The sequence below is a fragment of the Lepisma saccharinum genome, chromosome 7 (genome assembly GCF_977018435.1).
Source record: "Lepisma saccharinum chromosome 7, izLepSacc3.1, whole genome shotgun sequence".
Taxonomy (NCBI): domain Eukaryota; kingdom Metazoa; phylum Arthropoda; class Insecta; order Zygentoma; family Lepismatidae; genus Lepisma; species Lepisma saccharinum.
The window spans coordinates 81,401,777-81,415,190 of NC_139235.1; the positions used below are offsets into that span (position 1 = coordinate 81,401,777).

The 13,414-nt window shown below is 38.7% G+C and overlaps 1 protein-coding gene across 1 annotated transcript in view; it reads left to right on the forward strand.

Moving 5' to 3' along the window:
- The window catches only part of LOC145990529 (uncharacterized), a 14,605-nt gene extending 8,060 nt beyond the window's left edge, over nucleotides 1-6,545 (forward strand). The window contains exons 2-3 of the mRNA XM_083126223.1: nucleotides 5,789-6,078; nucleotides 6,239-6,545. Of these exons, the coding sequence (XP_082982349.1) occupies nucleotides 5,789-6,078; nucleotides 6,239-6,545 (597 nt within the window). The remainder of the gene's footprint in view (nucleotides 1-5,788; nucleotides 6,079-6,238) is intronic.
- The last annotated feature ends 6,869 nt before the right edge of the window (nucleotides 6,546-13,414 follow it).

Here is a 13,414-nt window from a genome sequence, read left to right on the forward strand (position 1 = left end):
CGTGAATTATGATACTCTAACGATAATTGAGTACTGCTTCAAAGACATTGACAAATATTAATGAAATAACTATTTATATTTGTGGCAATTCAGCACATACTAATTTGACCCCTTTTCACACTCGAGTTTAATGCAAGGATACCTCCGCAAATATCGAATGAAAAGTTCTCATCATGTGTCATTTTCCATTAAATGTTTTCGCGAAGTCGTACTACCTTCGTTTTCTTTGTTACAAACAAGTATTGTTTGCACATTACATGTAGGAGGAGAGTTGCATCTACATTTCACATTGGTCAGCTCCTTCTACTTGCTTTCAGCACCGAAAGCTTGTAGTGTAGTGCTTAACGTTCAGGACTGTCAATCTGATGGTCGTAGGTTCAAAACCTTTAGGTGGCAGAAAATTTTCGTAAGTTTTAGACCTTTCCCATTGTGTTCAATGTCCACGCCGTGTGAAACTGAATGATTCAGTTTGGAATTAACGATGGGGGGAGGGGAAATATTAAATTACAAAATCTCCATTTCAGCGAACCGAGAAGTGGACAAAACTTGGATAATTCTTATAAATATTAAAATTACATTCATGTTTTTAGTGGTATAATCGCAGGTAAAATCAAAGATCTTACATGGAAGATTTTACCTTGCTCTGAACTAAGCCAAAAGGCATTTCGAACCGATCTAATACATTCTCCAATACATTTCAAAATGTTATTGAATGTTTCAGGTCAATAATTTGACCAATGCGTCAATTCTTGACGCTGAGACGATATTTTATGCAACTACCTCTTCTCTTCAGTCCCTTCTGTTCTTCTCTTCCCTCCTTCTGCTCTGCTTTTATCTCATATCGCCTTCCCTGCTTTTCTCGCATCTTATCTCCATCCCACTCATCTCCACTCCTCGTATCTCTTTTCCTGTCTTAGATTTCCGACTCCACTGCACTCTTCTTCTCTTCTTTTCGTTCTTCTCTCCTTTACTCTACTCCCCACTCCCCTCTTCTCGTCTCCTCTTCTCTCATCTCGTTTTCCTCCTCTTTTCTCTTCTTTGTTCCATTTTCCTCATTTCTCCTATAATCTTCTTTCATTCTCCTCACTACATCTCCTCTCCTCGTCCATCCTCTCTTCCTTCTCTCCTCTACTTTTCCTCTTCTCCTTTCGCTTTCTCTTTCTCCTGTTCTTTGTCACCTCTCGTTTTCTCTCACCTCTTTTCCTATCTGTAGACTCATCAGCGATGAAATACTAGAGAACCTATTTTTTTTTCTTTGAGAAAGAATTTTGTCACTTGCGATTTAATAGTGATCTTTTTAATAATTTTATACAATAATGCTTGTTTTTATTTCTTTCGCGTATTTTATAAATATCTATTGTGCATGTGGCAACCCTGAAATTGAGCCTAACTCTACACGCAACCCACCAACGCCTTGTGTAAATTGGGTTGCCTAGTTTAAAATGTCGTTGTCCTAAAACTTTTGAGAGACACTGTACAATATGTATGCATAATATGGGATTTAGTTTTATTGTTTATGAAATGGGAACGTGTTCTGTGCAGACAATAATGTTTTGCTTTCTTTATTTCTTTATTTATTTTATTTTTTCAAATATGGAATATATATTGATTAAATTACAAATATTGGCTCAGTCTCTCTCTCGCTCTCGTTTTAGTAGGTTTTTTTTTTCAAATATACTAATCTCTTGGCCTCCAACGGATGTATTTATTTGGGCAAGAGAATGCACATTCATATTGTTGTTGGTTTGGTTTATTTTACTTCGGTTTTCTGCCACATTTGGTTATCGCAAAAATGAGGATGATGTGATGAAATTAATGAAGGGACCTCGAACAATCCAGGCCGGGATTCGAACCCGTGATGAGCGTGCATTCTTGTTTCTGTATTGTACTCTGCAGTGAATAATGAAATAATTTGAAATGAAAAATGTATCTCAGAACTCAAGAAGCCACAAAAAAGTGTGTTTTGTTACCTGTTTTGTTTCTTTGCATAAAGTGGACTTAAAACACCAAATCAACCAACCGTGGGGGAGTGGTTATCACAGCGTGCTACGACACCAGGAGTTCCGGGTTCGAAGCCCGACCTGGGCATTGGTGTTCTTTGTGTTTGTCCCTTCATTAATTTATCGTATCACCTTTGTAATTGACCAAATGTGAGGAACAAGCGACGCTAAGTAACAAAAATCAAGTCAAATCATTGAATGATTGCTTTCATTTGGTTTATTTTAATTCGTTTTTCCGCTACTTTTGGCTAATCGCGAAGATAATACAATATAATTGATGAAGGGACACACTCAAAGAATACCAATGGCCAAGCCGAAATTCGAAACCAGGATCTCTCGCTTAGTAGTCAAATCAAATCATTTTTATTTTCAAATAGGGGTGGGGGTTACGTGTACTTTTTTTAGTACTCATTCATCATTTTGCAATCTTTTCCTGTTATTGACGTTCTATTTTTATGAATACTGGGCCCTAAAGGGGGGAGGGGTATGAGCCACACCAACCCCCCCTTGAGCACGTCACCGCACGTCACTCGAGTTGAGAGCAAATATCCGTAAAAACCTGCGTGGCTGCATTCGTAACGGAGGTGCCCACTTTGAGCAAGGCGTATAATGTTATTTAATTGTATTGTTCATTGATTCCATTCACATGAAGATGAACAAAGTATTATTTCTTGTACACAAATGTGAATGTTAGCAACATATGTACCTTGTTGGATAGCAGATGACACAAGGAAGTAATTTAAGTAATTTGTACGCTTCGTGTCATAACATTTTTGTTGTTAATACGTTGCCAAGTAAACTAAGAGTGCATTTTTTTTTATCATGACTTGTAAGTTTAGACCCACCCGTTACTTAAATGTGATTGTTATTTGGGAAAAACTTTTTTCTTTCAACGAACCACTTATTTGTTAGCCATCAGAAAACGCTGAAATATGTGCCATACAATGAGCAGTTTTTTCTCAATTCATCTTTTTATGTGGAAAATTATCATTTTTTAAAAAAACAATAGAAATTCGATTATCTCGAAAACTACTAATTTTCGGACGGGGTATCATACGGTCAAATTTATTGCAAATTGTCTCTACTTTAACCCCTTTCAGGGAATACATCTAATTACAAGTCACCCTGTATATATTTAAAGAGAGACACTGAACCTAACAACCAACGCAAACAAGCACTAAATTGAATGACGATATTTCTCCGGAAAGAAGTGAGGAAGCCATGTTTTGTGTAATGTAGCCACTGAGTTGGCCTGTCTACAGTGTTGCCACACAGTGTGTGTGTGTCAGACTTTAAAGGTAAGCTTAGTGTTATTTGAAGTATGTTTGCCTAACCTAACCTAACCTAACGTTACGTGAAATTTTCAAGTTACAGACGTGACCGGGAAATTCTAATGTCAGATTCTTGTTCAGGAGGCCTCATGTAGAAAGTATACAAAATTTCAAACAAATCGGGGAAAACTCCCGTCATCTTCAATTAAGCCAAAACAAGTAACTGTATTACATATGAACCAAAACTGAACCTGAAGAAATAAATATTTTTTGAGGAAAACCAAAGGAAGTACTGAGGTGGGAGAACATTTCAAATCACCTTACTATATACTTTGCACCTGGCAACCATTTTTGTGGTAAAAACTTGGAAATATCCGAGTAGGCACAGGGAACATTATGAACATTATGACATACTATGATGCACTATGATGCACTATGATGCACCATTTTTTTGCGCAGAAGATTGAAATAGTTATTTTGTGAAATGTTGCTGAGTGAAAGAATAAAAATGCAATAAAAATTTCATTTCACGCTGTTTGACTTTTGCAACATAATAATGTGTTTAACCCTCTCAAGGAAATGAAATATTCTACATGCTTTATGAGGATTGTGTTGTTCCCTTGCTTATAGCCTGCAGAAATGTGTTATTGTGAAGCAACGTACACCTGTTACTTTAACATGGAGCAGAACAGCCTGAAAGTTTCGTACCAAGTGAATGTAGGACCTAATATGACATATCACAACAGCAGTTATACATTGTTAGATTAGGAGGTTTAGGTTTGGGGCTGATAGCAATTTTCTATTTGTTCTTTAGCTATTTGAGTGTGCATACAACTGGTTTTTACTAATAACAAGATGCGAAACTACTTCGTCGTGGCAAGTTCTTACTTATGCTGACCATATTTTGGGATTAGATATCTCCGTTATTTGTGTTTTCGCCATGCTGGAAATAATTTTGTATTACGTAAGACATGGAACTCTGTCGTTTAAAAAAAAACACCAAGCAATTCTCGAGGGAGTACAGTGGAACAATGGACCTCATAATGTAACAAGATGCAGTATGTGATAGAAACTAACACGGTACACGTTGCACTGCTACGACAGTAGCTTACAATCAAAAGGTAAATTGTTATAAAATTATCTTAACTGTTGGGGAAATGCCTGCTTGGCCCAGATCACCTAACCCGAGGATCGAACCCAGGTTGTCCGTACGGTAGTCAACATGCTAGCCTGTATCAACTGAGCTATCATGCCTATGTTAACGTAAAACACGCTTGCACCACTTGTGATATTTTGTATTTTATCTTCAGCATGATCAGATATTACATATTTGCATAAGACAAAACCAACTCAAAATTTGCATACGCCTGTATTTATATTTCTATAATTTACACTTCCTACTTCACATATTTAACAACATTTAACATCAATACTGTTACACTTACCAGCAAATGTAGGTATCACGATTTCAAATTCCCACGACCTTAAAATAAAATCGAAGATCTTCGATCCCTTTCTTTCGGGATCTGCCATGTTTCTTTTGGTCACACTTGCCAGTACAAACATCAGGTTTGTTTCCGATAAGCAACAAATATGTTTCAGTGTAACAAGAGAGTGTCACGGGGCACAATGCATCTTTCGGGGAAACGAAATAAGGTGAAACAAATAGTTTTCTTAAGGGAACTCAACCAAATGGTTTATGTAAACAGTTGCACTGCAGGAGTAACGAAACTTTGTTTAACCGTAAGAAATTTTTTCCAGCAAAATATATCTTGCACCTGCAACTAATCTATTTTCTCAGTGTATAGAAACATCGCAGGTTTTATTTTACAAAAATGGTTACCTACAGATGTCTGTTTATCGACACAGTGAACATCTATAGAAGTGTTACAAGTTGCTCTTACAAAAATGTCCGCAATATGACCTATATTTATTTTCTATATACAACATATTAGTCAGTGTTAGATGTTAGTGTATTAGTTTGGGTTAGTTACTCGTTCAGTTTTCTTTTTCTCAACATCTCCATCATTCGTTCATGCATATTTCCCCCTGTTTCTCCTGTCTTCTTATTTTCAGCCTTCTGATGTCTCACACCTTTAAATACCTCCATCAATTCGAAACATATTCTTAAAGATAGATGGGAGGGTACATATTGCGCTTTTTGTATATTTTCTATAAAATCGCCAAACACTGACGCATCTCGTTTTTTGTCAGCAATGTAAGAAATATTTTGACCAAACAGTCCACCGATACCTCGATATCTTTACATGTTTCTTCTATTTTCGCCAATAACTCTTTCGCCAGTCCATTTTCTTCACAGAAATTCACATAATTGGCGCTGTGTTTTTCAACACATAAGTTCCTTCTTTCTTCCGGACCTGCTTTCGTCTCCTTAATATCGCCATACACCAAACTGAATCCAAGGGGGAGTGTCGACATCTGAAAATACACACAAATTATGTTAGATGTATATTGTATGTAAACAGTGATTACAGTTATACATTTCTTTTGTTTCAGAACCGGGGACTGGCTCTTTTCGAGGCCTTCCTGAATTATATGTCAACCGCAGGAATTCAGGATGTGTGTGAACGACTACTGGCAGCACTCCGTCGTTTCCGGGAAACAACAGAGGGGATAGATATGGAACAGCAGGCCGCGAACCTTCGTCTGGGTGGTGAATTGGTCGGTATCGCGCAACGTCTGACGGATATATTCGTCCAGATGTTCGCGAAACACGACCAATTCCTGAAGAGACGAAGTCAGGCTGAGCGGGAATTGGAGGCGGAGATCGGCGCAATCTTGGAAAGGTGATTATTATTCTTTTCTCCATTATATCTATTCTGTACAAATTCTGTAGTTTTTCAGACTTATATGTACCATCTATGAAAACAATTTGTACTAATTCCGTAGTTTTTCAGACCTATATGTAACTATACTATGTTATTCTCACTACATCGTTTTTTGCAGGTTCCATCGTAACCATAACCAACATACCGCTCAGTTTTTGAGGGTACTACCAGAGCCCCTTCTGGCACTTGTAAGGAATGGTAATGCTGCGCCGCCCCCTCCGGCCTCTCCTGCTGCTGCTACACCTCCGCCAGCACCTCCTGCTGCTGCTATACCTCCGCCGGCACCTCCTGCTGCTGCTACACCTCCGCCCCCTCCAGCTTCACCTCCCGTCATCGATATCGGTGAGGAAGTCGCTGCTTTGGCTGCTGCTATTTCACCGCCTCTCGTCATCAATATCGCTGACGATGATGTAGATCTTCAATAAATACATAAATACAGGTAATATTTTTCTATTCTCACCTTTTACTCTGCTTCTTCCACTTCCGAAGTATCTGTTTCTGCAAGTATTTCCGGAAACTCCCGATGGTGACTGCAACTCTCAAATTGTTCCTCTAGCTTACCAATACTGGAAAGAAACAGATATTTCCGTCTGAGATTCGGGTGGCTTGAAGGATGGTCGGAAAATTCCGCCATCTGTTCAACATCTAATGTAGGACCTTTTATGTCTAGCGTCTCACCCAATGACTCATCCAAACTTATATCACACCTAAACCACTGCAATACTTCAGCCATCTTCAGCACAGATTCTGTATACGTTTTACAAAATTCGTGCATCAGTGCCGCGACGTCGTTGCTCTCAACAACCATATATTTTTTATGGCAACTTACCCGGTACAACTCGGGAATTTCCACATCCAGCAACTCTTCCAGATTCTCATACATCACCAATTCCAAATTCGACGTGTCCATGCGTTGTCTCTCGTCTGGCATCATGATATATTTTCGAGCCAAGCAGTATGGAGGCACATGCAGATGCGTCACATCCACATGTTCGGAATTTAATTCCGATTCCGTCTCCATACACAGACATTCTAGTGGGGCGATTCCCGACGCTACAATAAAAGGTCCTGCACGGTATCCTTTTACAGCTATCTCACTTGCTACCCGGTTACTCCTGGCCCGAAAAGGTACATGCCCGTAAACAGGTGCTCTCTCAAACCGGTAACGTGTCTGGCATAAACCACTTTTCTGCTCGTTAATGCAGTACATATCGATCGGAAACCCATGATCGTTGCACTGCATCACACACTCATCAGGCAAATTTCTATTATAAATTGTTATCAAAAGCGATTCCCTGTATCTAAGAGGGATATCTAATATTAGCAATTTAGAATTTATACTCGCCGATATAGATTTTTTTGTAACCTATTGGTTGTTTCGATGCGGAAACTGTTACCGGATATGCGAGACACGTTTTTAGGCCTGGAAAGCGCTCCGTATACCCGTACATAGGATTGATGTCAACCCTACGTTCCCGTTTCCTCACACCACCACCGATGTTGTCTATCCCGCCATCTTTAATCTCGTCATATTGATGCTGTTCATTGTTTTTCGCTTCCCACACTGTCCGAAATTGTTGTTCCGTCAGATATTTCGGAACGTCTACATATGGTTTTTCTTCTCTTGTCTCCTCTTCCGTCGGCGATCCTGATATTATCGGTGATTGTGGAGGCTACGGTAGCGGGCGCGAACTATATGCTGGGTCAATCTGCGACGGTTGATCGGAGAACTTCCTACCGATCATAACACAAGTTTCACCATCCACGATATTACACCCATACTCACCTTTCAGTTAATTCACCTCGATACCTGCTTGGACAGATGGTGATCCTGACAGTCTTTCTGCGTCGGCACGAATAGCTGCTAGTCTCTGTGCAAGGTAACTTTGCAGGCAACAAAGATTCCGATATTCGCTGTTCTGTTCCAGGTGATAAAAAGTTCTGCTGCTTCGACAACTGAGATGCTGATTCTGGTAACATCGCAGTCCGCTTATCTTTACATGCATCCCTTCCGATCTACGTCATCGATACATATTGCTCGCATTCGTTCCCGCAAAGCGTCAAACGCCCACGTGCCTCTCCTATCTTCTTCCTGTCCTGGTACACTATACACAGTCACTACTTCCGTGAAACCTACTTTTTTTGCTCTATTTGTTTTCTTTACATCCAGATTCTCCGACTCCTTTTTCTCCTTTTGCTGTTCTTCCTCCATCACATCCTATCCGACACACAATTTTTATTCTCCTCTTATTCAACAGCCATTCTGAGAATTACATAATCCTCTCCTTAATCACCAGACACATTACCATTCCAGACACCCATATCTCCATCCCAACAAACACGCCACACATATCACTCAACAGTTCCACGACTTCCATAACACTCACACACCATCTGCTCTCATCCATTAATAAGCCGGAAAACCTATCACCATCCCGAAACCTTATCTCCATCCCAATCTATCATTATCCCGACAAACACACCACACTTTCAACCGTTCCAAGAATTCCATAACAGTCACACCATCTGTTCTTACAATTCCGAGAAAAACATCACGCTCTCAACCGTCGCTACTGATACCGTCACCCTCTCTTCCTCATCCCCAACAACCAATCCAAACACGCCTCACAAAATAAACCACTCCAATTTTATGACGTCACACCAATCAAAACAAACGAACCCATGACGTCATCACTCAAAACAATACCCTTGCTTGCCCCCACACCTACATCATCAATTGATCTTTGATCGATCTTTTCCAATCAATTGATTTATCGACCTAAACGCGGTACCATAACTACTAACGTTTTTTATTTTGGGGGCGTACAAAAGTTACACCACACACAATCACACACACATACAGTATGTACCATACTTGTTCGTACAGGCTGTATACATTGTATGAAATACCTCTGAAAGTGGTCAGTTTGCGAAATATCGTAACAAAAGGTGTCCAGTATTCATAGAGAACATTTGAAAAGATAATTTGTACAAAAGATGCGAGATACAGTAATTGTATTGGATGGAGAGTATTATAAACCATTAGAGGTTGTTCCATGTACACTTCGCAACATCTTATTTGACCGCCCCGAAAGAATTCTAAGTCCCCAAATCGTAAACTTAGCAACATTGCACTTCAGCTCCAGGTGAGAGTAGCCAACTTTGAGTAAGTGCTTCCACTAGACGAAAAACGCTGCGGTGATAGGTTTTCAATTTAACACTTTCCATGAACTTGGAAACTATAAACCGCTATTATAATACGCAATCAAACAGAAATAATAAATTGGAAAAAGAACCTTGAAGGATATTTACGGTTCTGCTTGCTCGACTTGAAATTTTGGGGGTTTGAAACACTGAATAGAGATTTTCTCCACCTGGAGGAAATTGCCATCACGTTTGTGCAGAAAGAAGCAAATTTGTGAGGAGTTTATGCGACATTTTATTTACAATACCTTGCATAATATCGAACAGTTCTCAAAAACATATATTTTGCACGACTTGTCGAGAAAATGTGCTTGAAACACAGGAAGGTGGGTGGGAGTCTTCATAAACGTCAACATGGTTTTAAGGGTATAACGTCATGAAGTTAACGTAGAGCAGTTGGTTAGGCGCTGCTATCCTTATTTTTCATCAAGCGCGAAAGGTCGCCGGTTCAAATCCCACCCTCTCCTCTTTCTTTTTTTTCTTTTTTTGTTTGCTGAACAGATACCGTTATTATTAGAATATTTAAAAAATGAATCCGATGCACACTTGAGGGACGTCCCTTCTGCGCATATTTCCCCTTAGAAGTTGGAGATTTCCAGGATTTAAAGTTAAAACTTTTTTTTTTACTTATTGTTCATATGTTGTGTTAACACACACATCATGATTAATTCACAAATCACATATTTGTATTCAGGATGCAAAATGTAATGTTATTTAAGTTATGTATTGTTTGTTCTTCACTGACACCTAAAATATTGATTATTTGATTTCGATATACTAAAAAAACATATACAGTTATGTTAAGTAGTGATGTAGTGCAGTACTGTAACGAAGGAGAGCGATTAATGAGTTCAAATTGCTAAGATTGGTAATTTTATGTCTGTTCCTTCCTAATGACTGTTGTGAATACTAATTAACATAAATAAATTGTTATTGCGACGAAGGCCGATTTGATAAGAAACTACTAATAAGTATTTATATAGTGAGTGACAAACAAAAAATTAAAATCCTCGTGATGATCGTTAATTCCTCACTGCTTTGTATCTAAAATGTGTGTCTTCTTTGAACAGAAAGTACGAGTATCAGATATAACAAACTTTCCGCACTAACTTTGCAATATTCGAAACCACCATTACAGACTTAGCTTTATGTCACTTGATTCTGAGCATTCCACGTGGCATGTGACTTCCTCCTATCATCGAAATAACTTTCTCTTACTATTTCCTTTCCTCTCGTGAAATACAGAGACCGATGTTAACTTCTTAGCACGGTGGATAAACTTTACCCAACGATATACTCCTGAAAAAAATCCTGCCTAGGTGGAGAATCGAACCTACGACCTCCCTCGTAAGAATCAAGCACGCTACCTCTTCTCCAGGTGGCTCATTTTAAAATTTGCTACCAGTTTGAAGAAACCAATTCACACATAATGTCATAGCTATCTATAATTTCCTCATGGCAATTTTCATGAGGAAACGAATTCAGATAAAATCGAGAAACGCTGAAAGGGAAAAATGATGAACATGTCTATTGGCGTTTTGTCATATTTCGTAAATTGTGTAAAAATTCTGTGTTTTGAACAAGCAATCGTTTAGTTACGAAGTATTTTGTTGTTTGTTTAAAGTAGGAACAGGAGAGCGAAAAGGAGCCATTTGAACCAGACCCCGTTTGACAAGAAACTTCAGCTTTTTTCCAAAGACTGTATGAAAAGAGAGAGGAACGTATGAAATATAAAATATGTGTGAAATTAAAACAATGGAAACCTTGAAAGATAATACTAACGAACTTCAAACTATGAAAAACATATTTTCGTGGTGGAAAACTCCAAGTCATTTTCGAAATATGAACTTGATGTTTTTCTATATTATGAAGTGGAGATATGGGACGATACGATCCCTCAGCAAGAAAATTTCAAGTAAGCTACCTCCAACATTTTCAATGGTCATAATTACTAATTAGGGTCCGGAAGTTGATGAAAAATCAACTTTTTTTCTGGCCCTTAAAAACAATGCTAAACCTGATATCATGTCAGTTTCCCTTCAGTTATAGCCGGAAAACACTTTCTATTTTACATTTTTTTTTTTGCATTTTTCGGCCTTTCTTGGCTTTTAGTTTATTTGTCAGAATTTTTAACAGTTTTTGTTGCATTTTTACTTATTTTTTGAGGTTTATTTTTCTCCTCTCCTGTTGTTTCGTGCACATGTTAAATGCATTTACTAGTAAAACTTACATATTTAGATTTCTTGACATGGTCCTTTTAGCAAATTCACCATCAATCGAAAATACGGTAAATGGAAAAGCATAATATTATTCTTAACTGAAATGATAAAATACTTTGTGTGAAGATCTACTTTGACGTTCTTTTTCTGGACACTATCATCGCTTTAATCTGTAGTTTTAAAGTAAAATTAGTCACAATATTAAGTGCAATTACACTCTGGTATACGCGAAGCAGAACTGTATTTTCGGATGCTGGCCGACTACAGTAGAGGTAAAGGTGGTATTATGAGCCATTCATATATTATGAGCCCCCCCAATATCTGTTCATGGAGTGGCCTCAGCCTGGTGGCGATGATTTGAACTGCTAATTTAGTAACGCCTTTTGCCGCCAGAGAGTTCTCGTTCAGTTGCAACTGATAGTTTATGAGTGAACGTGTTCTTTTTGTTTTCTTGATCTGAAAAACTTTGAAAGGTAAGTGTTTTGCTTTTAATTGCAGTACTTATTCATTTAAACTCATCCTAGTGCATTATTGCATTGGATAAAGCATGTTTAAAAGATTGTTTTTGTGTAGATACTATGTAATTTTGCAAGTAACAAAGATTCGTTATGCGTGTTTCAATTCCAATATGGCGAGGGTTGTAAAATGAGCCCCCATCGTGCTTGGTATATGAGCCCCCAAATTTTAAGGGGCTCATATTATATACACTACAGGAGTGTTTTCAACTTTGTCTTTTCAGATGCCACGAAAAGTGCTAGGTCCAAAAAACAAGACCAAAAGAAAAAACTGGAATACTGAAGATATGGTTAAGGCGATCAAGGCTGTAAGAAACAAAGATATGGGATTGAAAAAGGCATCAAAAATGTTTCTTGTTCCAAGACCTACGCTTCAAAGACTTGTTCGAGTTGACAAACCACCGGAAGAAGCTGCTTTAACAAAATTAGTTATCATGGAAAGTAAATTCTATGGTCTTACCAGACAAGATGTTCGCAGAGTAGCTTACCAACTGTGTGAAAGAAATGGAATTAATCATCCATTCACAGAAGAGGGGTTAGCTGGTAGAGCTTGGTTCGACCACTTCATGAATCGTCATAACAATGTTTTATTTCTTTTGAAACCTGCTGCGACATCGTTCTCAAGAGCAAATGGCTTTAACAAAGAGGCAGTCGACAATTTCTTTGATATCCTGGAAGCCGAGTACGCCAAACACAACTACCCGGCAGATAGAGTATTTAATGTCGACGAGACAGGAATATCAGTCGTTCAAAGCAGAATCCCTCGAATCATTGGGTTGAGAGGAAAAAGACAAGTGGGAGCTCTAAGTTCTGCTGAACGGGGCTCTCTCGTGACAGTAGTCTGCTGCATGAGTGCAGGGGGAAGTTTTGTACCTCCTATCTTCATTTTTCCCAGGAAAAATATGTCTGAACTTCTCATGAAAGGCGCTCCACCGGGGGCAATTGGTAGATGTCATCGGTCCGGTTGGATACAAGCAAATATTTTCACAGACTGGCTAACACACTTTATTGACAAAACTAAACCCTCAAAAAATGACAAGGTGCTCCTTATTCTAGATGGCCACAACTCCCACACCAAAAACATTGACATTGTGAATCTTGCTCGAGAAAATGGCATATCCATTGTAACTTTAACCCCACACACATCGCATAAACTGCAGCCTCTTGACAAAACATTTCTTGGCGCTTTGAAACATCACTACAGTGAAAACATACGCAAGTGGATGCTTCACAGTGAGAGACCTGTTGGACCCTATGATATTGCCGAACTATTGGGAAAGGCTTATTTGACTTGCCAGACCGGATCCATTGCTGCGAATGGGTTTCAGGTTACAGGATTATATCCGTGTAACCGGA